This window comes from Eleutherodactylus coqui, chromosome 3 (assembly GCF_035609145.1).
Source record: "Eleutherodactylus coqui strain aEleCoq1 chromosome 3, aEleCoq1.hap1, whole genome shotgun sequence".
In the NCBI taxonomy this organism is placed as follows: Eukaryota; Metazoa; Chordata; class Amphibia; order Anura; family Eleutherodactylidae; genus Eleutherodactylus; species Eleutherodactylus coqui.
In genome coordinates, this window is record NC_089839.1 from 180,655,831 (window position 1) to 180,683,317 (window position 27,487).

The 27,487-nt window shown below is 42.0% G+C and overlaps 1 protein-coding gene across 3 annotated transcripts in view; it reads right to left on the reverse strand.

Moving 5' to 3' along the window:
- Nucleotides 1-27,487, reverse strand: part of CFAP20DC (CFAP20 domain containing) — a 416,942-nt gene that overhangs the window by 192,796 nt on the left and 196,659 nt on the right. For 2 of the 3 annotated variants that reach the window (XM_066596613.1, XM_066596612.1), the window contains exon 13: nucleotides 8,919-9,229. In XM_066596613.1, coding sequence (XP_066452710.1) covers nucleotides 8,919-9,229 — 311 coding nt within the window. Of the gene's footprint in view, nucleotides 1-8,918; nucleotides 9,230-27,487 lie in introns of those variants that run through there. The other variant, XM_066596614.1, reaches the window with a different exon arrangement.

Here is a 27,487-nt window from a genome sequence, read left to right on the forward strand (position 1 = left end):
AACAATCTTTATATGAATCAGCCATCAAAAAATAGGTAAAAAACTAAACATATTGAAAAAAAATAACTGAAGCCGAACGCAACCTTTCCCAGCAACATTGACTGGCATACCGGCTCAGACAGGTTCTGCAGAAATTCACATAGCAACAGAAGCCTGGACTAATAACATCCTGCCCACCAGAAGAAGATTACTTTTTCTTTTGGGTATCCCCTTAAAAGTCATATGTAATCCCTAATTCATTTAATTCGTGTTGCACTACTGGTGCGCCAAAATGTACGGGATGTTTTTTTCCCAATACATAACATACACTGTAGCGTAGTGTAGGCAGACCAATAGCGTCAGCACTGTAATGACAGGTATGTCTCTAACTTCCTGTGCCAGTCTGTACAGTTCAAGACTGGGGAAGTCTATCTAATATAATAGTAAGTTCTAGAGAGGCATTTTTTTTTTCTGGGGGAAAACTAATTTGCATATTTTTTATGGCCCTGAGATGATATTAGTGACCTCTATTATATGATTGAAGTCTTTTATAAGATCAGAAGTATTTTATGACTGCCAGGGATTCTTGACTCTAACTCAACACTTATGTTCATTGGTCTACAGGAAACAAAAATCCAGCATCTATAAAAAAAAAAAAACACACACACACTACTAACTGAGGACTTGACCCTTTCAATTCAAGATACATGTAATGGGGAAAAATCCCCATGATGCACCAAATAAAAGTGAGCTGAAACAGCAGGTACATTCCTGGTTGCACCACTATATGCGAGAGTTCTCTCGATATGTGGACCTTTGAACAGCAGGTAGTGCAACCCACATATTGCAGCGTACAGGCAGAACAAGTAATCAAATACACAACACAATTAGTGTAGCGGTTTACGTATTGCCTAATATTGAATATGTTGCGAGAACAACAGAAGTAATCGCCTTAGTTCCTTTTATAACTGTGCAACAAATACACCTAGTGTGGTGACACCTGAACAGAATAGCCATATGACAAAGTACTCCGCTCTGAATATAAAATAGGTGACAAACTCTGACCCATTGTGGGGGCCCTCTTGGAGACACATCCATAGCCAGTATCCAATATGGCAGCCAGAGATGCGTCTGGTCTAGTTTATGTTATATGACTCTTTAGTTACATTTTGATTGGTTATATTTAATTATTTTGAACTGGCCATGCATGTGCTCTTATGTACTATAACAAAGGGCGGGTAATGAGCTTGAAATGTATAATAAAACTACGCCTTGTCCTTGTTCTGTGATGGACTTTTACTTATGTGAAATAAGTCAGTTTTTTAAAATCCTGTTCGTCTAAAACTGTAATGTGCCTTTTTCTGCAGAATGTACAGGGCTCGTCCTAAACTGTTGGGGGTTAAATAGATACTCAACATCTGGAGCCTAACTCTTCTGTGCATCCACTGTGATGGTGAGCTGAAACTGTACTTGTGGCCGTTGGCTTGAAGGGTCAGGAGCCACATGTGACTCTCATGCCAAACTATGGTGACCCCTTGTGGCCTAGCCATTAGAGGTGCAGAGGTAGCACTTGCATCCTGGTTCTGATGCCTGAGGCAGCTCAAAGCTACTTCTGCCATGTAAGAAGGCACCAATATTATGAAAGTCACATTGTAGATTTAGGAGTGGTGTACGGACAGATTCACAAGATAATGGTATCTGCAATTCCTCCTCACATGTCTATTAGATGCCCAATAATACTGCCTATTACTGTATTGTTTGATACCTTCTCCTCCGGCAGGTTAGAGGACATTAAACTTGTGTCCATTTCTGGTTCACGGCTGGTGAGTAGAAGATAAAGACTGAATACAATACGGTTCTCACATACGCTGTATAATCATCAAGCACTGCAGTAGCCTATGCTATTGAATTTATTAGAGAGAAATCAACCTTAAAATATTCAGTCATTTATTTAATCAGTCTGCAGACTGACTTAATTGGCATACAAAGTCCTAAGTGTCTGTAGCTGTGACTGGATTAGAAAGAAGGAATCTAGCACTCACAAAGACTAGAAGACAATGTCACACTGCCATTCAGCTAGAAAGAACACAAGAAAATCAACTTCTGATGAAGTTTGCTGGGGTCCCATCTACTAGCTTGAATGGAAGGAAATCTATGATTATAAAGCGATATTTGTAGTTTTCTGAAATTCTAACTTTTCAGATAATATGTGAGGCCTTTTACACTCAGTTGTAGATGTTAGGCCTCAATACCCCAGGGAATATAAAGGAAGGAAGTAACAATGGGGGGTATACAGTAGTTTTGTTTGTACCTGAACCCTGGGGATACCCATAGGCGCTAGGGCATGGTCCCATGGACCCAGGAAACAAGGCAGAAATCTGCAACTGAGTTGTGACTTTCTGCCATGGTTAAGCTGTGGATCCACATATGAATTTAGCCCTTTACAATAGGCAAAAGTACAGGCAAATTTCCTGACGCAGAATCCGCACCAAGAAGTGACAGGTATTAGTGTATTTTGATGTCACCGGAAGCTAGGGATTTGACAGGAGTAACGCCCCTGTCACACCCCCAGCTCTTGATAGGGCCAAGTGTGTAAAGCCCTAGCATCACACTGTGGATTGATTTCTGCATGTACGGCACGCACAAATCAATCCACACTGTGCTGCCGTCTGTGTCTGCTGTGGACCGGCCGTCATTTGGCTCACTGGCGTCCGTCCCAGCGGCTGCGTGCTCTCTGCCGGTGTGCTGACTGCTGTGTGGTGGCGGCCACCTCTCAGCTGGGTGATGGGCGCTCCCACGGTGACATCTCCGAATACGGCGGCCACTTCTCTGGTGTGTGAGGGCGCCCGCCTCTGTTACCCCTGCACCGAATAAACTTCTGAAGACGTCGGCTGCCTCTGTGATAGGTGACGGCAGCCGCGTCTGTCATCCGTGACGCCCGCTGTGAAAAGTGGACGCTCCCGCATACTTCCACCTAGGGCTGTGCTGAAGCAGCGGCAGCAACCCCTCTATGCCTTCTACACATAACTTTAGTGCCCTTGCAGGACCTCCCCAATAAAAAGCACTGCAGCCAATCACGTTGAGGGGGCGTCACACCCTGTCAATCTTGACTCCACCAGGAATTCCTGGTGGCATCAAGATACACTAATAGACGTATAATTCCATGTAAGCTGTGCATCCAGGAATCAATAATATCTAGTAGTTACTCACAAGCAGGTTTTGGTGGCCATCTTTGCGACATGATGTGCTCAGTTTTGTCTCATCCTGTGAGGTTTGTGCCAAGACTAAATTGTCTCGTAATTTTCTTGCTGGGAGGTTGATTCCTTTGCCAATACCCAAGAAACCTTGGACTCACTTATCGATGGATTTCATTATGGACTTGCCTCTTTCTGGAGGTAATAAGGTCATCTGGGTAGTGGTAGATCAGTTTAGCAAGATGTGCCCTTTTGTGGCACTTCCCGGTCTTCCCAATTCTAGAACTTTGTCCAAATTATTTGTCACTCATATTGTGAGATAACACGGGTTACCAGCTAATATGGTCTATGATCGGGGGTCCAATTTGTGGCCAAATTCTGGCGTTTTGTTTACTCTCACTTAAGTATTGAGCTCCCGTTTTCTTCGGCCTATCATCTTCCGACTAATGGACAAACGCAAAGATTTAACCAAAGTCTGGAACAATATCTGCGGTGTTATGTCTCAGGGAGACAGGAGGATTAGTCAGAGTACTTGCCTTTAGCTGAATTTGCGCTAAACAATAGGCTTCGGATTCTACAGGGACGTTGGCCTTCTTCTGTAATTATGGTTTCCACCCGTGCTTTGGTCCCTTTTCCAAGGAAGTATCAGTAGTGCCTGAGGAGAATGAGTTCTCCTCCAACATCAAGAAGGTGTGGGAAGAGACTCAGAAGAATCTTCAGAAGACGGCTAAAAATTTTAAGCGGGTGGCGAATAACAGACTTTTGGAGGGGACTAACTTCTTGGTGGGGGACTTGGTTTGGTTGTTTACTAGAAACATAAAAATCAAACAACAGTCATTCAAGTTATGTTCACAATTTATCAGTCTGTTTAAAATCTTGGAAAAAATTAATCCAGTGTTTTTTTGTTTAGAGATTCCAAGTTAAATGAGAATAGTAGATAATATAGATAAAAAAGAAAAAACGGGGTCTCGGCGCTCCACGAAAAGGGGCCAAACCAAATTCAATAAAGATCAAATGTAAGATCCTTTAATGACATAACGTATGCAACGCGTTTCGTCGTGGTAAACACGACTTTTTCAAGCATATCATATCATATGCTTGAAAAAGTCGTGTTTACCACGACGAAACGCGTTGCATGCGTTATGTCATTAAAGGATCTTACATTTGATCTTCATCGAATTTGGTTTGGACCCGTTTCGTGGAGCGCCGAGCCCCCATTTTTTCTTTTTTATATATATTATCTACTATTCTTCAATAGTCGAGCCCTATTTTTAGGGATACGACGGGCTTTGGCTAGCTTCTACCTATTGACACAAGGGGTGGTGAAATGAGGACTTGGATTTCCAACTGGATTCATTGTACGTTTACCAGGACCTGGAGGTGTTGTGTGGGGGGCTCACTCTTTGGGGGCTTTCCCACCCACACCGGGTAAGTTCGATTTATATTTACATCTATTTGAGCCAGTGTCCAGTAGGTGGAGCGCTGTCCTTACATCCCTTTTCTTGCAAGTTCAATGAGAATCCATAATGTATTTCATAAATCTCTGTTGAAAAAGTTTGTGGACTCTGGCAATGGTTCCTCTCCGCCGGCCCCAGTTGTGGTGGATAGAGATGTTCATTTTGAGGTAGGTTGCATAGTGGACTCTCGCCTAGTTAGGAGATCTCTTGAGTATTTGGTGCATTGGCGGGGCTAAGGTCCTGAGGAGAGGACGTGGGTGGTGGCAGCAGGCGTCCATGAAGGCCGATTAGAGAAAATTGTTCACAGGCTGAATCCTACAGGTCCTAAGGGTCCTGGGGCCCCTTCTGGAAGGGGAGGTACTGTTACAGCAGTGCTGGGATCGCTGCCAGGTTGACAGAGTCCAGTGCGGGTTTTGGTCATGGTTCTTCACCTTCTTGCTTAGTAGGTGTGACGCAATGTGCTCACATCTGTGGATGATTAGCTGGCTATTTAGCTGGGATGGATAGGAAGCTAAATTGCTGTAAATTGTCATTTACTCGCTGTCTGAGAGGGCAATTAGTGGCTCCCGTGGACAGCGTGGTGTCCACTGTTTCTTACTCCGGACGGCTCTGTGTGCTGCAGCTTATTCTAATAAAGCTAAGAGCTGGGTTTTATTTTGTTTTGTCCTATATCAGTTTGACCAAGTAGAGTTACCTAGGTCCTAGGAACGAGTGCAGGCCCTCATCTATCGACACGATCAGTCTGCCGTGCTAGGCAGGGTCCTCTCCCTTGTTCGTTACATATTAAGGGAAAGACTTCCCATTTACTATTTGTCAGTTTGTTTTGGCCACTGCACTGTGAGCAATTATTGTGCATGTCTGCAAGTGCTGGCCCAGCATGTCCTTTGCAGACGTAACACTTCCTGTCCACACGGGCCAATATTTCTACAGAACAATTCCATAACCTAGTGGCATTTATGCCATGACAAATTGCTGCGGTTCTGAAGGCTAAAGGAGGTCCAAAGCGTCAGTAAATGGGGTCTCTAAAACATTGACCATCCAGTGCATAGCCAAATTAATGAACATGGCAAGCAGCTGCAAAGTGTTAAGTATTCTCCTGTATGTTCTGCTTTACAACTGTACTCTCAAACATAATTTATAGAAGACGCTGCAGAAATTCTATTGATCAAATAAAAACACAGTAAGCTTTGTTCAAAAATAACAAATCACTGTGTAATGTGGAGACGCTTTTCTGAATGATATATGATGGAGAAAAATGCAACGTTTCTAACAGCACATCTGTAGAGCTGGATCAATGAATGCATTCTTAGCAATACTCATCTGCACAAATATCTTTTAATCATACTCAGGGGATGCTGAGGGCGGAATATGTAACATCTGACATTACAGAGTCTATTATAGTACACTAAGACTGAACTTATGCTATGTATTATGCATCAATGGGTTAGTCTCTTTCACTAATTCCTTATTACCAACTTCCATGTATTATAAGAATATTAGAGGCCACTGAGGAATTCTGCCATCTAATTCAACCATACAAAAGCACAAGGCTGCAAATTAGTAATACCCCCCAGAGGCACATCATGCAGTTGTTATGGGGCTGTGGCGAGAGGTGATCAGGCCTAGTCGGTTCTATCTACTTTGGTACTGAGTAGCAAGAAACTGTGCAGGACTCTGGAGGAACTGCATTAAGCTGGAAGAAGACATCAGTCCCTACCCAGAAACAAAATGGGGCCCATTCCAACTTTTACTATGGCATACCTTCTCTTTTATATATGTTGTGTATACAGGTCATGGAACTCCAATGCTACTTCTATTATATTTCATACTGTAATATATTGCAGGACGTACATTATTCCTTATAAGAGTGATGGTCCTGATTCTCATTTGAACGAGTAAATGAGCGAGTGACGTCAACACTAACACGTTCACACTTGTTCAGCCTTTCAGACAGGCAAATGCACCGTTGGCTCATTCAAATGAGAATCGTTCTGTCCCTGTATAAGTAAATACAGGGACTGAATGATTGCTGTTTAAATCAAACTATAAGCAAACGAGTCAACGATGATTTTTATGCCTGCATAAAATGAAAAGCAAATGATTGTCATTCGTCATTCAGTCATTGGCTCGTGTTTAGGTCGAGCGATTATCATTCACTTTTGCTCATTTGAATGATTTTTTGAATGACCCTTACGTCTAAAAGCACCTTAAGGGTAAAGGCCTTAATACACAAACAAATGTTTGACTTAATGAATTTTTGTCCAAACATTTGTTCCCAACCATTGGCCCATGTAAACATGCTTGCAGTCAAGCCAATAAACCAGCAAACACTCATTTGTCAGCTGATCAGGTCTTTTATTGGGGCATGAAAAGTCTTGTTTACTGGCAGCACATCTCTCCGTGCAAAGAAGAGATACACTGCTAACATGGAAACAAACAACTGCATGAACGACCTCAAGTAGTAGCTGATTGTTCAGGCAGCTCTCTTTCAGTGTAAAGCCCTTTCAATTGAGTGCCGAATAGAGATGAGCGAGCATACTTGCTAAGGACAAATACTCAAGCGAGTATTGTCCTTTTCGAGTACCTGCACGCTCGTAAAAAAAGATTCGGGTGCCAGCAGGGGTGAGTGGTGTGTTGCGGGAGTGAGCAGGACGGAGCCCGAGGAAGGGGGGGGCGAGGGGGGGAGAGATCCCCCCCCCGTTCCCCCATGCAGCCCCCCTCCCCCCCCCCCCCCCGCATCTTTTCTCACGAGCGGGCAGGTACTCGAAAAGAACATTACTCGCTCGAGTATTTGTCCTTAGCGAGTATGCTCGCTCATCTCTAGTGCCGAACGACTTGTTATATTGTCAACTGGCACTCATACAGATATGGCCAACCTTAGCTATGTGCAACCTGTGTGTCAAGAGGGGTGTCGTCTCTCCTTGAGGAGGGCACGCAAAAAGTGTGTGGAGACACCTAGGGGGTGAGTGGCTGTGGTTGCACAGGGCACTGGCCACCATCTTGTAGTGGGCACACCAGGAAGATGTTGACAGGGGGTGATTATTCCCCCTTAAGACCACCTGGTCAGATGATCCTCTACCTTTGTACGGCAGTATCTTCTAAAGCTACATGAATTATCCTCCTACTGGCTGTCTTCTTCCTTCTCATGTTCCGAAGTGCCGTGGTTAGCCCACTGCTGCCCATGCAACACGTTTAGATCTGCCATGGCATTTAAGCACTGAGCTTGGTTCTGGGGCTGTATTTATTTACTGGGCTTGGTTCTGGTGCTGTATTTATATACCGACCTTGGTTCTGGTACTGTATTTCTATAATAATTTGGTTCTGGTGCTATGTTTTTGTACTGAGCTTGCTTCTGGTGCAGTATTTATATTATGAGCTTGGTTCAGATGGGGTATTTATTATGTGCTTGGTTCTGGTATTGTATATATGTACTGAGTTTGGTTCATGCTGTATTTATGTAAGTGCTTGATTTTGCTATTATATCTATGTACTCCGGTTGATTTGTGCTGTGTTTATGTTATACGTTTGATTCTGGTGCTGTGTTCATGTCATAAGCTTGGTTCTGGTACTGTATTTGTGTTATGAGCTTGGTTCTGGTATAGTACTTATTCACTGGTTCTTGTTTGAGTATGCTGCCATCTTGCAGTTTTCTGCATAATCAGAATACAGACAGACTTTCTACCAGTGCAAAATATTACTTTTTTTCTTATCATGGGGTGAGGGCACCAAAAAAAATTCCACACAGGGTTTCATCTAACCTAAAGCCTGCACTGCATACGACAATAGCTCTGATCATATAAAAGAACTCTGAGATTCCTACCCACCATTGAGTGAATGAAAAGAAACTCCAATATCCATTTCACAGAAGTCTGTAGTAGCTGAGGTGTGTATTATAATATTCTACAGCAGCTGAAGTGCACACTAAAAAGTTCCTTGGTAGCATTGATGTGTATTGTAAGGTTTTGTAGCAGCTGAGATGCCTATTATGATGTTCTGCAGCAGCTCAGACAAAAAGTTGTATGGAATATAATGTAGACCTTCTGTATGAAAAGGATAAACGTTTTATATCAATTAGAATCTCACACAGGAAAAAGAACTTCAAGTGAAACTCCTCTGTGGCTGACTACTTCAGCAAGAAGCGATAAGTAGTGTCTATATAGCGCTGCTCGTCTATTTGCCTATTGGAAATCTCCACTGACGTGTATTATTCCATTAATGAATACATATTCTGCTGTAGACCACTACACAAAAACAAAATGGTCTTTCTCTGTTCACAACTGAAAATTACCTCAATGCTGTTGTCACTTCCATAGAAATCATCTTCCATCCGCGCCCCTCGTCTGTCATGTTCCAAGACTTCCAGAGAGACTGTATCCCTGTCAGATGATTGACCCTGAAGTTTCCCATGATGCACTGAGCCAGACATTGAAGAGTAACTGAAAATGTTGCCTGGGGCCCCGGGGGTCCTTACTTCAGGATAGGCAGTGTCACTTTGTTTGCTATCTGCCAACTGCTCACATAGATTGTTGGTGTCTGTTTGATGTAGAGTGTCAGACAGCTTGGATACATCTTGAAAACTGGCAGGAAAAATCCAGTCATCTAGAAAATAAAATACATGAGAAATGATATTATGTCATGGAAGACGGTGCTAAGAATTACACATATTAGCATATTTACAACTACATGTGATAACAGCAGAGTGTGCTATAGATATGAATAAGTGATATCATCTGAAAACTATCATTAAATTACCATCACATCCAGACGTCCATGGATCCATGAGTGCAAATCTAGGGCAACTCACTCTACTGTATGTAGATCTCAGAATGACTTATTCAAAGAACCATATCTAACAAGAGGCTAAAGTGAGGAGATATGGCAAAAAAGCCAGTGCCATACTTCTATGTCCTGGAAAACCAACTGAATGATCTTTTTGCATGTCTTGTGGGTCAATGTGGCCCTTGATTCTGCTCTTCCTTGCTTGATACAATTTGAAGGTCTGTCGAGAGAGCCAACCCTGTCCAAGGAGGAGGAAGGAAAATGCACTAATAGTGTTCCTCTTCCCAAGTCTCATAGCAGTTGCAGGGACTGCCTTAATATCATCTGCATCCTTTATATCTCACACTGGTGCTTACTATCCTTGTATCTATCTTGACTTGTCATCTTCGATGGAGAGTTACAATAAAATTATCACCAAGTGATATGACTACAATTTTGCTATATCCAACAGAGGAAGCACCCCAGAAAAAGACCACATGACTGCTATAGGGACCATGGAGAGAGGGGTACCAAAAATGGTTGGCCCCATCCCCTTTGCTACTAAGCTGAATACTATGCAAGTAAAATATAAGGAGAAGTGCATTATTTGTAGGATTATAAAACTATATACACAAAGTACAATAAGGTGAATGCTTCAGATTGTGCACTCAGCTATGATAGTTGTGCTGACAGCTTAACACTTTTCAGTATTTTTGATTTATTGGAACGGTTGTCAATGGTCCTGCCACATTAGCAATTTGCTTGAGTTGGTCCTTGCAATTAATGACAATAGAACAAAACTTGGATGCTTTTAGGTGCTTTCATCAATGGCCATCAAACAAAGTTGTGGTTTAAAATCTTATATTTTGTGTCACTTAAAATGCATCTCAAACCCAGATCAGGTTTGGAACATGTTTAAATTAACACAAGAAATAAAAGGAGTTTAAACAAGAGCAGCTCTGTTTGATGATCACGGATGACAGCGCCACAAAAGATCCACTGTTTGCTACTAAGTTGCCACTAAGTAAAAGGGATTGCTACATGTTGGGCAGCAAGAACTTATGAAAGACTTCTCTCCAATAGAACTACCTGGTTAGCAAGTAAGGGGGCAACATATTGGCTCGGCTCAAGGGCCATACAGAGAGCATTGAGGGGAACACAACAACCAAACCCTTCTTATAGTAGCAGGAAAACCTGGCACCATTGGGGGGAGGCCATCATTCATATGGGTCCCCTATTTTATGGAAAATACTGTTTTTTTCTTTCTGACTTTTTGCAAGCATATTTTGAATGGAACATATACTGTAAAAACAAGGACATCTTGAAGCAAAGAACGTAAATGGCTTGACTCGTAAAGACAACACCTGTTCATATACTCTATTACCGCCTACAGATGTCATAGATGGGGGTCTCTTACTCAGGACCAAATCTCTACGAGCCAATTGTGAGAGACACTTTGCACAAACAGCTCCTGTTTTGCTATGTTCCAGTCATCTGAATGACCATGTACATTTCCACTGCAGCGGTCTTGGCTTTCCCAAGCAAAATCAGCCATTTACCCCAGGAGACACATATTGAAAAAGGTTTCCTCTGATGAGACAACCCCTTTTTATAGTAGTTGCACAAAAAGGCCTTGCATCCCATGCATTTTCTTATTGGGAAAGAATACACCAAAGACTTGTTTTTCATACAACCCTGATGGTGGTTTTTACAGGAACATTCTGCCACCATGTACTTGTTTAATCAATATTCCCCTTGGACATAAAAAATTACTGCTGAAGAACAAGGGAAATGCATCAATAGGTAAGCAAATGATAAAGGAAAAGCACACTACATACATATAATAAAATATTCATGTATGATCTGAGGTCTTTGTAGGCACGTAGATAAAATAGATACGTTACAAGAACCAACATTGCTCAGGAGCTTAACATGAGTAAATATTGTACCTTGAGATCCTTTCATAATAAGTTGGCCACTGGCGTAAAGATCCATAAAAAGAACATGAAAGGGAACAACAAAGTCAGACGTGCTACTATTGAAGGATCAGCTCTTTATTCATCTTTGTTATTCATATTTTGATGCTTTTCTCCCCTAAGATAAAATCAGGTTGTTTAACCCCGAGGACCAAGGCATTTTTGCCCTTTAAATCTTGCCATGATAAAATCTTTCTATTTTTCAATGAATAACGTATATCTTATTTTTGTATCAATGCAGCAATATGGAGTCTTGTTCGTCGTTCCTATACCTGCCATTTTGGAGTTACATATACACTATATGGACAAAAGTATTTGGACACTACATGTTTTGTGGAAAAAGTGCTTTATTATTCTATGTAGGCCCTTCTTTGCTTGTATTACAGCGGCAACACGTGGAGGCAGACTTTCCACAAGTTCTCTGTAAGTCTGAGCAGGAATAGCTCGCCATTCCTCATACAAGGCTGTGAGAAGAGATTGTTGTGAAGATGGGCGTGGGTGGCGGTGTCGTACCTGTCGCTCCAGTTCTTCCCACAAGGGCTCCATCACAGTTATTACAAAATGAGCAGCTTCTTATTTTCCCCATGCCCTTCCCAGCATACCATTCGGCAAACTCAGTATTTGCATATTTGCTGATTTTCTGCAGTGTCCAAATACTTTTGTCCATATAGTGTATGTTAGTGTTACATTTTTATCCATTTCACATTGGTGAGGACAAGAGAAGAAAATATACACTGGTTCAAACAATTAAGAGAATTCTTAAGCATCACAGTATAACCCCAAATCAGTTATACTTCAGGGTGATCAAGCTGTGCAGTTAGGAAGCAAAAGAGATTGTGAATCAATTTCACCTGCTTTGGTTCAAATGAAATAGACTCCATGTGGGTGGCATGACGTCCCAATGTCCTTGGGACCTGTACTCACAGTCCAGCGCTGTACAGTTTGATTGGCATTCGCAAGAGAACCCCAGAATTGGCAGGTCCGACATTAGTGCCACATTATCTTCACAAATGAGAGCAGGTTCACACTGAGCATGTCCTTTGTCATTTTTAGACATAGGTACCACTCGTACACCATATAGAAGCTCTATCTTACATTTTCCTGGTGATATCGTTAACAGTGCTGGCAACCATGTCAAAGATGGGGTCGCTTACTTGTACTGTCCCACAATCAATTCTTCCCCAACAGGGCAGTTGGAGATGATCACACAGGCATGGTGGCAGTACCAACTACCTGAGGCAATAGGGTTTGAGACACTATTTTGTTAAAGTGGTGGAAAAGATTACAATTATAACGAAGTCTATGTTGATGTTAGAACATATATAAGATTAGGTTATTTTGTTGGTGATTCTCCTGGCAAAAAAAAATGAAAATTAATTATTTGCCAGATGTTCAGCTTGTTCTCCCATCAACCAAAACTTGTTCCAACGGAATACCCCTTTAATGACTGCTTGTCCCCCATACAGTCTGTGTTGGCTTGTATGAAAGCCAGACAAACGAGCACCAATATCGTTGATCAATGTTCATCATCTGGCTCAGCATAAGCCATGTAAAAGGAGCCCTTTACTCTTTATGCTGTAATTCCAGTACTCAACCACAAGACGTGATTAACACTGATAGTACAATACCATTAGCTTTAAGACCTACCCATTTTAAAACACATCTGAAGAATTTAAAACAAACCAATGTTTTCTTAAGAACAAAATTCACAAAATAACTTTCCAAGAAAGTTTCTAAAAAGTTTACAAGCCACAATCTTATGATAAATCAATATAGTAACATAGTATGCAAGGTCAGCCTGCTTCCATGCCGCACTCCCCACCTCAGCTCCCCTTTCCTTGTTGGTCCAGAGAAAGGCAAAAAAACCTCAATGAGGCAGAAGCAAATTTACCATCATTCTTGGGGAGAAAATTCCTTCCCAACTCCATAATGGTAGTTAGAATAATCCCTGGATCAACGTTTGAAAGTTCCTACCTGACTCCAATCTGTTTCCAACATAGGGATTCCTATATATCTAGGATAGTGTTCTCCAACCCGTAACTCTCTGGCTGTAGGGCATTCTTTCTCAACAGCTGGAGAGCCATAGGTTGGGAACCACTGGTCTAGTTGGTCAATGAATTATGTTTTTCACCCACAAGAGAAATCATACATATGCATGTAACCACAGCCAGCTTTGTTTTCTCCACCTATTGTTTCTCCTCATTGTTAATGGTTAGGTTTATTTATTTTCTAATATGTAACATAGTAACATAGTTCATTAGGCCGAATGAAGACAATGTCCATCTAGTCCAGCCTGTCTATCCTCCTGTGTTGATCCAGAGGAAGGCAAAAAAAAAACCCAAGAGCAGAAGCCAATTAGCCCTTTTGGGGAAAAAAAATCCTTCCCAACTCCCTAATGGCAATCAGACTGTTCCCTGGATCAACCCCTAATATTTCCTACCTGCCTGTATACCCGGATTAACAATTAACCTTAGATTTATAGCCTATAATATCCTTCCTCTCCAGAAAGACATCAAGTCCCCTTTTAAACTCCTCTATGGATTTTGCCATCACCACTTCCTCCGGCAGAGAGTTCCACAGTCTAACTGCTCTTACAGTAAAGAACCCCTTTCTATGTAGTTAGTCCATTTCAGACAATAAAAGCCCTTAATGCCCAATAGCTAATAATTAAACATGCTTATTTAAAGCACACAATGTTTCTTTAGAGAGGATTAACTACTAGTACAACTGCAATTAAAATCTATAATTGTATCACTTTATACTAAAAGTACAAATCCAAAAAATCTACAGCACAAGTATTCACTAAATTCCAATTATTTGAATACAGAAGGAAAAAAATGAGACATTGTCCAGTTACAGCATTAGACAAACTTGCAATTTTCGCAATAATTGATGGAAAATAGTGGTCATAGCTACAGGCGATTCATTTGCATTTCATTGTCAGTTTAGGTTGCAATAATGTGTGAGAAATTCACAAGTCTGAAATTATAATTAACACCTGCCTTGCAGTAAGTCCTTTAAGGCTTTTCCTTCTTTGATGTAATTCAAGTTGAACATGCTTCATTTATTGTAATCGTTCAGCGATACTTCTCGTGGACAGTGACTGAGGAATGTAAATGAACTAACTGGAGGTTCATGTGATCAGCTCTTGTGATTCTGGAGTCTACAGAAAACTTTAAGTTTTTAAATAGTTTCCCAAGAGGCCCATTAGCTCTGGTTTTTAATTTGACTTTTAAATTTCTCGCCCTCATGAAGAACGATATGCAAATAAAAAATGCATGAACATAACTATTTCATGACGTGCTCCTGACCACGGTATAACCTAATGTGCTCACCGAAGAAATTGTCACATGCACAGAAAAATTAAGAGGAGGTTCCGCATCAGGTAATCGAGAAGAACATAATACTTGGAAAAAGACTTTGTTAGGAGTACACTTTGATTTTGATGGAGCAGCGTACTGGGGTTGGAGTATGGATTATTTAGTAGAAGATCTATATGATATTTGTGGACATTTCTTCTTGCTTGTTCTAGAATTCCAATTGAGTATACATTCCAGGGCAATTACTTAAAAAGTCATGTTCCCATTCTTTTGCAGGATCAACTGGTGATGCAATGGAGAGTTATTGCAAGAAGAGTTAAAGAAGAAATAACTTTGTTGCACAACTTTTATTCTTGGATCGCACTCCAGTGGAAGGCAATGTACATCTTATTCAACTGTTGCACCTGTTTGAGATTTGACATTATCTTCTGTTTGATAGGTCCTAAAGAACCTGTCCTGGATAAGAAGGAAACGGTATACACTTTACAGAAACAGAGCCACGCTGTTCCAAGGGTTGTGTCTGGTATTGTATCTCATTCGGTTGAATGGGACAACCCTTTTTAGATTAATAAAATAGAAGACAAAGTATGGCAATCTCTTTAATATGGAGAAGAAGAAAACCTCATTAGCAATAAAGTAAAGGAAAGACATGGATGGACTGGACTACCTTGAGTCTACAACAGGAGATATAACTTAAGGCCCACCATCCAAATATAAAGATCAGGCACTATACAAGTCAGACTTTCTTCCCTTTGTCCCCATTGCATTTGGAATTATATAAAGACCTGGCCCCACTGAGTCCAACCATACATGTATAGCATGACAAAGCTCACCAAAGCATGGCTCATCAGCAGAACCTTTCTTGACTAGAACAATAAGGTCCCCTTTACTTCTTGCATGCTACAATTGTTATTCTGCTGAAACTGATGGTGAAGGATTAGATCTTCTCTAAAGGCAGCTTTACTTCTCTCCATTTACATGGAGTATATATGGTACTGTTCCTCTTTGTATTTACTACAGTATGATGTAATCTATTGCAACAAAGACTGAAAAATGGGCAGCCAATCCTACAGGACTTAGCTTCAACACTTTGGTCCATGCATCCATATGTAGCGGCCCAGAGTTAGGTTGAATGTGTTCGTCTTGTGCAATTGTTTTGTCAGTGTCTTCTATGTAGTGTGCATTTGTGATGTGTATTGCACCTATGCAGCACTGAATGGGCTAACTACTGGGTTATGTCTGAGAAATGTATCTTGTTGTGTGTCATGTGATCTTGTGTTATATATGTGTTTGCAAGCTGGATGCAAGGGAGTCTAGGAGGCTTCTTGCAAGAATGAGTGTGAGAATAGGAGTTCGTGAGAGTCTGTCTACACACAGCCACTGCCTTATCGGTTTGTGTGTGGAGGTATGGAAGAAGCTGAGCGATTCCCTGATGTGCGGCCCGGGATTACTCCACCTGGCATGCTACCACTAAGCACCGGGTGAGAAGAGGGATCGTTTGTCGTGTTCTCACACAGGAAGCATGAGTGTGTACCGGTAGAGAGTTGAAGATAGAGAAAGAGAGTCCCAGGGAGCGGAATCACACAGATAACTCGACTGCGAATTGTCCGAATTGCCCCGTGTATCCTCCCTGTCAAACAACCTTCTCTTGCTGTATCTGTGCCAATCTACTGTTGAACTATTTTCCAAGTTACAGTAAACGGATATTACTGACTGTTCCCGGTTTGTCCATAAAGTATATCCCTGTGTGTGGACTGTTTTATTCCATCATCGAGATTCACCGCAGAGGATGGAACGATGGAATCACGAGTGACAAGACGACTGCAGGTAACCTACGATTATATTTTCCCTGTAAGCTTCCCCAACAGTAACTTGATCGGGTCCCGAGCTACCCCCAGGGTAGGAGATGGTAGAGCCACCGTGGCAGAAATCCCTTATCTATCCCCGCCATCTCCTCGGCTGTGGGCCCGCTCCGCAGACGCTGCACATATCCATCAATTCCAGAGATTACCTGTACACTTTGAATTCTCAATTACTGTATATACAAATGTATTCTGTTACTAGTTATGAGCAACCAGTGGAAAAATTAGATCATGTAGGTATTTGGCAGTTCCACCATCACCAGCAGCAGCAGCACATTGAGGGCAGAGCATGCTCCTCTGGGAAACATAAAAGCTGTAGCTCTGTATTTCCATATTGACATACTTTTTATTTGGGGAGAAGCAGACGGAGAAAACATGGTGAAAGCAGGAGAAGGAGAGCAATAGCATCACCAACAGCAACAGCACCTTGAGGGCAAAGTGTGATCCTCGTGAAAACGTTGATTAGTTAGTTGAGCATAGTTTTAAAGTATGAAAACAAATCCACCCTAACAGACAAATTAGCTTTATTTTCACTTTGTGAGAAAAAGCAGGAAATAAGCAGGAGCAGCAGAGCTGCGATCCATTGCTGATGCATCCTCGCCGCCAGTGGAAAATGCTGTACTCAAGCTGCTTAACAGTCTCTCATGATACTGCTGCATTTTAAGGTGCCTCACAACTGTCAAAATAAGATTTGTCATTTTGGCCTTGTAGCAGAGATCAAGAAAGGGTGGCCACCCAGTAAGGATCTGATGTTTTGATGTGGGCTACGCGGCAGTCCTCCTGCAAGCACATATATGTGTCAAAGTGCCTAAGGGTGATGGCCCACATTCCTTGAGGTTAGGCCTAAGAGTGTTCTCCGGTTGGTCCCACTATCCATATAGAATAGCTGCAGTTAGTAATGGATGGAAGGAACTTTGCATAGTCCCCTCCTCTGCCTATGGTCTATATTATCCACCCCCCTCCCTCCTTCCATCTCTACGCTTGTTCCATGGGTAGAGAAATGTGAAGAAGATTCTCCCTTTCTTGCCCAAAGCCACCCTCCTTGTAGTGTTGACTAATGGCGGACTGGCCAGATGATTGGAAAATTACTATCACCCCCTCCTCCTGTGAAAATGTGTAATTGTTCCTGAGGTCCTGAGCCTACAGGCAACAAAGATAGTCATACTGATTAGTGCGTCATCACGACTGACCATTTTAGTCACTCCTTCAAAACAGGCTACAATGGCACACGCATCTTTGATCTGTAGTCACTCCAAGGGCGTCAAGTGACGGACCTCCCTACAGCGTCTGCTAATGACATACAGTATCTGGAACTCCATGATCGCTGTCGGATGCTGGCTTAGCCTTTGAAACATATGCAACGAGGTATTCTGCTGTCTAGGTGCTGCACTACCAGGGTCATCAGATGAGCCATGCAAAGTGTGTGTGTGTGTGAGAATTCTGAGGAAAAGGGCTACCAGCAGGCGGCCCCATTTTCACACACAACTTTATCTGGCTTCAGATTGTGAGCAGTTAGCCACATGTCAACCTGGGCCTGCAGAGTCATCAACAGCTCTTTGGCTGTGTGGCTGTGCTGCCCTAGACATATGCGTTTTAGGACAATGTTCACCACATGCACTGCTGTATAGAGGTCAGATTTTGGCACATATGGATATTTATGCCAATGTGTAGAGTGTTAAAATGTGTTTTAAGGAGGTGGAGTACCATGAAACACGAACGACCATTTTCGGCTTGTTTCCCCCTCCCCCTGCAGGACATTGACTCAGTGTGTGTCAGGACTCAAACCCAGGAGCTCCTGTACTCTAGACAGTGGCTCTTCCTGCTGCTATTCAGCTCTTTGGACAGCTCCTATGCAGAATCTTGCTCTTGTTCCCTACTCCTGCTCTCCTGATTGGCTCCACCATGTTCCTTGATTAGACAAACTATTTAAGCCTTGCCTTTTTCCTTCTTCCTTGCAAGATTATTGTGCTGTCAGCCTTTAGTCAAACTTTATTACCTGCCGGCTCCTGTAACTACTATTCCCATTCCTGTGTATCGACCTTTGGCTTCTTCTGACCACACTACCTGCCAGAACTGGTTGCAATAAGAGGCTTAGAACCCGAATCGGATCGTTACAGTGTGCTGTTAAGGATATGCAATGCCCCTGGCCATGCTTGCTGGACCACGTGACTATGGTCTGGTACACTCTGCCACTGACAGCTTTCTCTAATTCTAGGGGTATGTTACCACTCACATGGCGGTGCAGAGCAGGCATCGCTTTTTGAGCAAAGAAATGGCAGGTGGGCATCTGGTACTGTCAGTTAGCACGGAGCATCATGTTGTGGAAGTTGTCTATGTCCACTAGCATTAAGGGCTGAATTTACATTGCAGGCAACTGTGTAATGCTTGCATTCAGGCTCTGTGCTCGTGGATGGTTGTGGTGGTATTTATTTTTACATTCTTATAGCTGAGGGATGGATATTAACTTCAGATACGCTGGAGTATGGGGTAGATGTCAATGTTGGTTAAGGTGGTGGTTGTGGCAGCTCAACTTCTGCTCTCTGTTTCCCACTCCTGGCTCTGAACCTGGAAGCATGATTGTCAATTGTGAAGGAGAGGCCGGAGGTAAGTGTGTTACTGCCAGTCTTCCGTCATCACATATGATTTGAAAGAATGCCCAAGTCCTGTGAGTAAACCTAGCTGTAGGCCTGATGTTGCTGCTCCTGAGATTAGTAGTACCCAAGGTGGTGACACTGCCTATTTGTATTTCTGCAACATCCTACTCGCTGCCTTAGCAGGGTGCTGCCCTGCAACATCTGCCTCTTCCTCTTTTCCGTGTAAGCTGCTATGATGACTCTCCCTGTCTCTCCATGTCAGACTGAGTACTTCATTATCTTCTACTGGCTCTTCCTTTTCGTTGTCCTTCTCCTCCTGAGTGTATTCTGTCACAATGAGTACCGGAAGCTGGCACCTCTGTTTACATTGCCTGTGGAGGGGCCACGTGCACTGACCCATCCTCATCTTCTTTGGAGGAAAAAAAAATCAGTGCATTCAATGTTTGGTCTTCTCCCTCTGGTTGTCTGAACAACCTGGTTGACATTCATGACTCTGTATGATCAAACAGATCCTCAAAGCAGTCCAATGATCCATGTACACTGCTTCAGGGAGTATGGGGTATTTGGCAGAGTGAAGTAGAGGGGGGATTATCATGGCTGACTGGTACAGACTGATTGTTGTGTGCCTGTGTAGTATCCCAGAGTTGGGGTCCCACAGCATCACTATTACCAGCTAATGTAATATATATGTGTAATGTATATTTATGTTTTCAATTATGTGTATATGCCTTTAAATGGGCCTGAAAGGGTTAATGTTTGGTTTCCTCATTACCTAGCACTGTATGACTATGCACCCTAAACCTGCTCTAGCACCTGTCAGTCCCCCCTAGCTAGTCTGGGATTGGGTAGTCAGTAGTCCCTTAGCTCAGGATTGGTAGACAAGGAAAGTATAAAAGATCGAGTGTGGGTGGGGTTAGCCTGGAGTTTATAGAGAGATGACAGCCAAAGATAGAGACCAGGGAGTTATAAGGCAACCATCTTCACAAAGTCTTCTAGGAGGAGTCTAGTCCAGAGGAACCTTAGAGAGAGACCGAGGAGGAAGAAGGCGACCAACTACTCTAGCTCAGTTTTGGGCACCAGTACTCAAGAAGGAAATATCAGAGCTTGAGCAGGTGCAAAGACCGGCAACTAATAAAAAGGAATGGGTGGACTACAATACCCATAGAGGTTATTAAAATTGGGGTTATTTAGTTTACAAAAAAGACAGCTGAGGGGCGGCATAATAACTATTTATAAATGTATCAGGGGACAATACAGAGATCTCTCGTATGATCTATTTATACCGAAGACTGTGACTGTAGCAAGGGAGCATCCTCTATGTCTAGAGGAAAGAAGGGTTCTACACCAAGATAGAAGCGGATTCTTTACTGTAAGAGCAGTAAGACTATATAGAACACACTACCTGAGAACATAGCCATGGCGAATTCGATAAAAGAGCTAAAGAGGGGGCCCTTTTTTGAGTATTACAATATTACATGTTATAGTCACTAATTACTTCAGAAGGGTCGGTGATTCGATTGCCAGGCTTGGAGACATGAAGGATTTTTTCCCTTAAATGAGACAAATTGGCTTCCACCCCACTTGTTTTTTTCTGCCTTCCTCTGGATCAACATTGGGGAAGGGGATGGGCGTAATACGCTGAACTGGATGGACATATGACTTTCTAACATACTATGTTACTATGTTAAAGAGTCTTGAGAGAAAGTCTATGAACTTTGGAGAGAAAGATTCTACACACTTACTATGCCAATTTTTAGACAATTTTTTCCAGATATACTTTTTCAAAGTGATGGGAAAACTTAATCCTGTCACTTTGAAGAATGACCGAATATTGAAAGCTCATTTAGCCTCCTACCACTGACATTAAGATTGGAGAAACACACTTTTTTTTATTGTAGATTGTAAGGTTTGTTTTTTGCAGGATGCTTTCATTGGTACTATTTTGGAGTACATGAGAATTTTTGATAGTTTTTTTAACTCTTTTGGAAGCTAATCTAGCATTTTTTATAGTGTTTATTGTTAATACGTTCTTATTTTTTCACTGATAAAACACTGTATAACAAAAAATATGTGTTTTCTTTTTTTTCCATGAAACCACTTAGATGCTACAGTCAGCAATGACTACTGCACCTGAGGGGTTAAACAACTGGATTGTAAAGTCAATAAAAAGGCTAATTAGGTGCAGAGGATTGATTGGATGAGCAAGTCTGTACTTAATCACTCATTTCCCAGAAAATAGGCCTCCATAAATGACAATGTCTCATAAGGGGGGAGTGACAACATGGTTAAAAAACACGTTACCCCCTCCTCTGGGATGATCTGTGGCCCTTAAGACTGAGGAAAGAGAATGACAGATGGTCCTGCCCTCCTTGCTCATCCTGTGCTAGCACCCTTAACCTCAGCACAGGCTGAAGCGAGAGCTGCAATTTTAGTACATACAGCTCCAACTTCAAGCTGCTTTGTCTCCAGCTAAAATGGGGCTAAAGACTCTTGACTTCAAATCAAACTCAAAACTGTGGCTCTAGCTGGTGTTCTAGCCTGAGACAAAGTCATTAGAATAGCTTCCCCTCTTGCTTAAACAGTTCTTGGGTTATACTGTAATGTCCTTTTTACTAGCCTGAGCACTGTTCAGGAAAAACTGTTAGGTGGTTGATACATACAGCATGATATTATGGATATGGTTTATTCAGGATGATTATGATTGCTGGGAATATTTGCAATAAAATGGACTCCTGCATAGATTGCATTCTGTCAATGATTGTGTTTGCACAATGGTAAATGACCCCCATTGTTGTTTAGAGGGACATACTATATTTACAATGATTGGATTGGGCTTTTATTTAAGGATATAAGCAAAAGCCTAGAGTTTAACCATGTAGAACATAAAGCAAACCTTCAGCACATTTTATACATAAACAGGAACCTAGATGATTTATGTGTTGCCGTACATTCCAAAAGTGCTGCATTAAAAAGATGATGTCCATTTATCTTCTTTAAAGAAAGCTTGCTATCCGTGTAGCACAGCTGCTCTCGAATGCACAGCTCTAAATGCTTGTTGCGGTAGAGGACTAATGACTGCGCTCACAGAAATAGGTTTGTCATGTTCCATTTCTTTTAAGAAAGGGATGTAGAGAGCTTACTAGGCAGATACATTACATGGAGGTGCTGCTATCGATAATCAAGCTTTTGGATTGATGAATGGATCACATAGTTCATTAGATGTTACCATTTTAAAGGGCAAACAATCTTTCTCGAAATTCCATTTCATGGACTGAGCCAACATTCATGAGGCTATAGTCTAGTAATTCCCTACATACAATTGATGCATTCATTACACACAGTATTGTAGGCTAGGTCTCAACATTGCTCTTAATTCCTAATCAACCATTATATGTTGCAGATTGCAAGTTTGCGTCCTATTTTTGGTAGTAGTAGGAAGTATCAAGATCCGTGGGTTCTTCTGAGCATTAAATTCTTTGTTGATAATTTTGGGGTAAAATTAGTACAAAGTTAAAATTCCTTGCTGAAGTTAGTTAGGATCATCAGAAATTCTCCTGCTGTTTTTTCACTTCCTGTCTTCTAGTTTGTTGTTGTGGCGGCAATTTCTATGCAACTATCTAACAACTAATCCATTAAAGTGGGTCAAGTGACCACACTGCTGTAGTCCAGGCTTGTTTGGAGATGAGTTCCTAATTAGCATTCCTCTCTTTAAATATTCTTAGCTTCTGCAATGTGTTGCTGGTTAAAGTGTAAGCTATGTATATTTCAATCCAGTATTCCTTATATATGCTTCTAGTAACTTCTTTCTAATCTTTCTAATCAAGTGATTTTTGGTATTTTTCCATCTCCATTTTTCAAAAGCCATAACTTGTTTATTTTTCCGTCGACGCGGCCTTATAAGGGCTTGTTTTTTGCGTGGCGAGCTGTAGTTTTTATCGGTGCCATTTTTGGGTACATAGGCTATATCGTAAAACTATTATTATTTTTTTTATGATAACAGAGAGAAAAAACGCATCAATTCTGCCATAGATTTTTATTAATTTTTTTTACAGCGTTAATCATGCAGCATAAATGACACAGTAAATTTTTTTTGCATATCGGTACGGTTACAACGATACCGAAATTCTTATTTTTTTTTAGATTTTTACACTTTCTTGCATTAAAAACCCTTTTTTTTGGAAATCTTTTTTTTTTCTCTATAGCTGCATTTTAAGTCCTGTAACTTTTCTATTTTTCTATGTACGGAGCTCTCTAAGGACTTATTTTTTGCGAGATGAGCTGTAGTTTTTGTTGGTTCAATTTTGGTGAATGGACAGCTTTTTTGATCACTTTTATTGCATTTTTTGTGAGGCAAAATGCTAAAAATTAGCATTTTGCCTCTGTTTTTTAGCGTTTTTTGCTACGCTCTTTGCCGTACAAAATAAAAAGCGTGTTCAACTTTTTGTACACGTCGTTACGGATGCGTCAACACCCAATATGTGGGGTTTTAATTTTTTTTAACCTTTTTTTATGCTAATATTAGAAAAAGCATAAAAAAAGGGTTTTTTAACTTTTTTTTTTTACATTTTTCTTTTCTTTTTTTTTACACTATTTGAGTCCCTCTGAGGGACTTGCAGCACTGTGCCTATGATCGCTGTCATAAGGCATGGCAGAGCTACTGCCCTGCCAGGCCTTATCGCTTATACAGCGATCATAGGCATAGGCAATACAGGACGCTAGTGTCTGGCATCCTGTTGCCATGGTGACAGGCCGGGCTCTCGCGATGACATCGCGAGTGCCAGCCGGAGACACAGAGGGAGTGCGGTCCCTCTGTGAACTCTTTCCCTGCCGCGATCTACTTAGATCGCGACAGGGAAGGGTTAACAGCGGGGGCGGGTGGGGGGGGGGGGTTGGGAATCTCCGATGCCCCCCCCGCTGTTGCAGTGGGACGCCGGCTGCGGGATCATATGTGATCTCGCGCTATCCCCAGGACGTACCGGTACGTCCTGTTGCGGGAAGTACCAGGCTCCCAGGATGTACCGGTACGTCCTGGGGCGGGAAGGGGTTAATTCCTGTGTTTGTTTCTTGCATTGCAGTTTTCTATTGCTTCCTCTGCTTTATCTGTCTTGTGTTGTATTACAGTTTAGCTCAGACCAATTTGGTTTCCTTATCTTTGGATCTTAAGGTACATTTAAGGTCACTTTACATGGGATGACTGCCATTCCACTGATTCGCTCCTGTGCTCTCAAGCTTGAATGATAATTGTTCAGAGAGAAAGGAGTTGGAGCATGCCAGAGATCTTTTTGTCGCCCACCTCCATTCATTGCAAATAGGCAGTCATTCATAGATGAACGACTGCCTGTTTACACAGTTGCTTGTTTTTTAAGTGAGCTAAAAACCAAGTGACTTGGTCAACTAAGCGAGAATTTGCTTAGCGCTCTGCCGGTGGTCGCATACACACGGGATGACTAATGCCCAGATTCAATGTTTTAAACAATTATTCTAGTGATAATCACCCCACAGTAAAGGGCCCTTGGTATTCTTCCTGCATACACAGAACCACCAACAGGGCATAAAGCAAGAAATCGGTAAGTAGTCACTAGTTGCTTTGTGTCTGCTCACTGAAATGAAACGTCTAACGAGCATCTTCTTGCTCACTATAAACAGGAGTCGTCCAATGTATTGTAATTCCTGGTGTCAGGGAATTTCTGGGTAATAGGAAACACACAGAGTTCTCGGTTCAAACAATTATTATTTGTAGTCGGATATGGGAAATTGCCACATTCCATTCTATCTGCTAAATATAAGAAAACTATAGGAATTCTGTTTTGCTAGGAGTTGTCATTGCATCCTCCTAATGAAGGTAGACTCTGACTAAGGTCTAGTTTACACGAGCGCTGTTTTCGCGTATTATAGGCGTGCATAAAAAGCTCTATTAGAACCAATGTTTTCCTACAGAACAGTTAGGATGATGGAGTTTTCGACGCACTAAATACTCACACCTAACTAAGATACAGGAGGGAAAACGTGCACCACCCTCATGTTTGCCCTCCTGTGTTAGTAAGTATATGGCCATTTTCAGTGTTTGTTTTTATATTTTCCCTTCTGCGATACATTACAAAGATAGGAGATACTAAGGCCTCATGTCCACTAGCTAAATGGAATTGCAGATTCCGCAGCGGATATTGCCCATAGGGAATCATTGGCCATCCGCAGTCCATTAAATTGATTTTTGCACCCGCGGATGGCATTTTAAAAGAATTGCGTTTTTCACGCGTGGGAGCAAAAACGCGGCATGCTCTATTTTGCCGTGGATTCCACGCGGATCGGCAACATTGCTATCACATTGATAGCAATGTGTGCGGATATCTGCATGCAAAAAAATACCATTTAAAGCCAATCCGCCACGGAAATCTGCGGCAGACTCTGCGTGGATTGTATTTTTAGATTGGACACGAGGCCTAAGGCAGGCAGCACACGGCCGTGACGGGCCCCGTCGCGAAATTCCGCGGCGAAGCCCATCACGGCGCCCCCCAGAGACCCCATACTTACCTGCGGATACGGCGCCCTGGGTCCCGCGTGACGCTTCGCCGTGACGCGCCGCAGCGTCATGTGACACGCCGGCCACGTCACATGACACGTCTACAGCGTCACATGCCGAGGCCGTCGGTAGGCGGAGAGGCGATTTCCCGCTACATTTGTGCTACAGCGGAAGATAGCGTGAACGGACGGCTTCCATTGACTGCAATGGAAGCCGTCCGCGTGTACACCCGCGGCAAATAGAGCATGCCGCGGGAGAGGACGGGAGATTTCACGGTGCGGAATTCAATAGAACCTAATAGCAGCGGGCAATGCAGCGGATTTCCGCCGCGAATTACACGGCGGAAATCCGTCCGTGGGAAGGAGGCCTAACTCACAGTTCCCTAACAGGGTATTCGAAAAAGGGGTTTTCTACAACAATCTCTTTAAGTGATTCATCATGATTATAAATCAAAGCAAACTTAAAATGACTGTCTAGTCTAGCAGCCTATATTTATATATAATGATAAAAATACAGATGTGGTCATAGAAGGCGGGTATGTTTTTCCTAGGTTTTTGCTGTATGGAGAGCAATAGGCAGAGCACCATAAGCTGGCTGACTAACCAGACAAGCCAGTAGGTGGATACTTGAGTAGCTAGACAAACCAGTGGCTGCTCTACCTGCAGGACACAAAAAGCTAGTCTGTGTGAGTTAATGCTGTGGACTGCAAGTACAGTCCCTCAAGTCTGTTGCTTTTGTGAGCTGATACAAATAGATTGTATTAACTTTTAAGGGCTCCTGCACACTTGTGTTTTTCTTGCGCATTTTTTTTCACACGATATTGCTGCGTTTTTTAACACTATTGTCAATGGGACTTTCGAATGTTAAAAACGCATCGCACAAACATTGCAAAGCACCAACTTGCGATGCGTTTTTAACATTAGAAAGTCCCATTGACAATCGCATGAAAAAACGCAGTGATGTCACAGCGCTAAAAAAACCCACAAGAAAAACGCAAGTGTGCAGGAGCCCTTAACCATTGAAGGTCTAAATGATAGGATAGAAAACAGTATAATATAAATGTATGTGTACTAAATGCTTGTTCGTACTATATACAGGTAATGGCGATATGCAAACATCATGTCTAATATTCAATCATTAGCAATGATGTATTGTAGACTATTAATGAATGTGATATTCTACACAAAAGAGATCATCCTCATTATCGCGCTGTGTGTATAGAGCTCATATGGAGATGAACCAACTCCAGAGAGAACTGTTATCCTAATTGAGTCTAGACACATTAATGAAAATATAGGAGATTGTATCTCCAATTAATACCATGCAGTAATTTTGTGTTACATTTCAAAATCCACAGGGCTTCATGAGTATACAGCAGGTGTTGCCAATCACTCCCTCTCCTTGGTCTATTCACTTGTTCCATAGCATGAAACGAAAATGCTGTAACATCCTATGCATGCTTGTCTATAAAATGAGATGATGTTTTGTAAGTATAGGACAGATGCTCCGCTATCCTTACTTTCAAAGCCTGTGACATGCAACCAATATATTTAATTTTGTATGTTTTACATTGGACAAACTAAACGACATGATCTGCTTTGCAATTCATAAATGTATTGATGGTTATTTTTTGGCCATAGTGCATTTGAAAAACGCAGTGTTTTTGCAAACACTATACTGTTGTAAGAGACATTTAAAAAAAAGCCATGTAAACTTATGAAGCTGACTTCACAGATGGCCAATATACGCTACAATGTGAGGAGTAAAAACTCGTAAACGGGCGCCCAAATCTAACGTATGTGCCCGTTCAGACGGCATGGGCCCCGG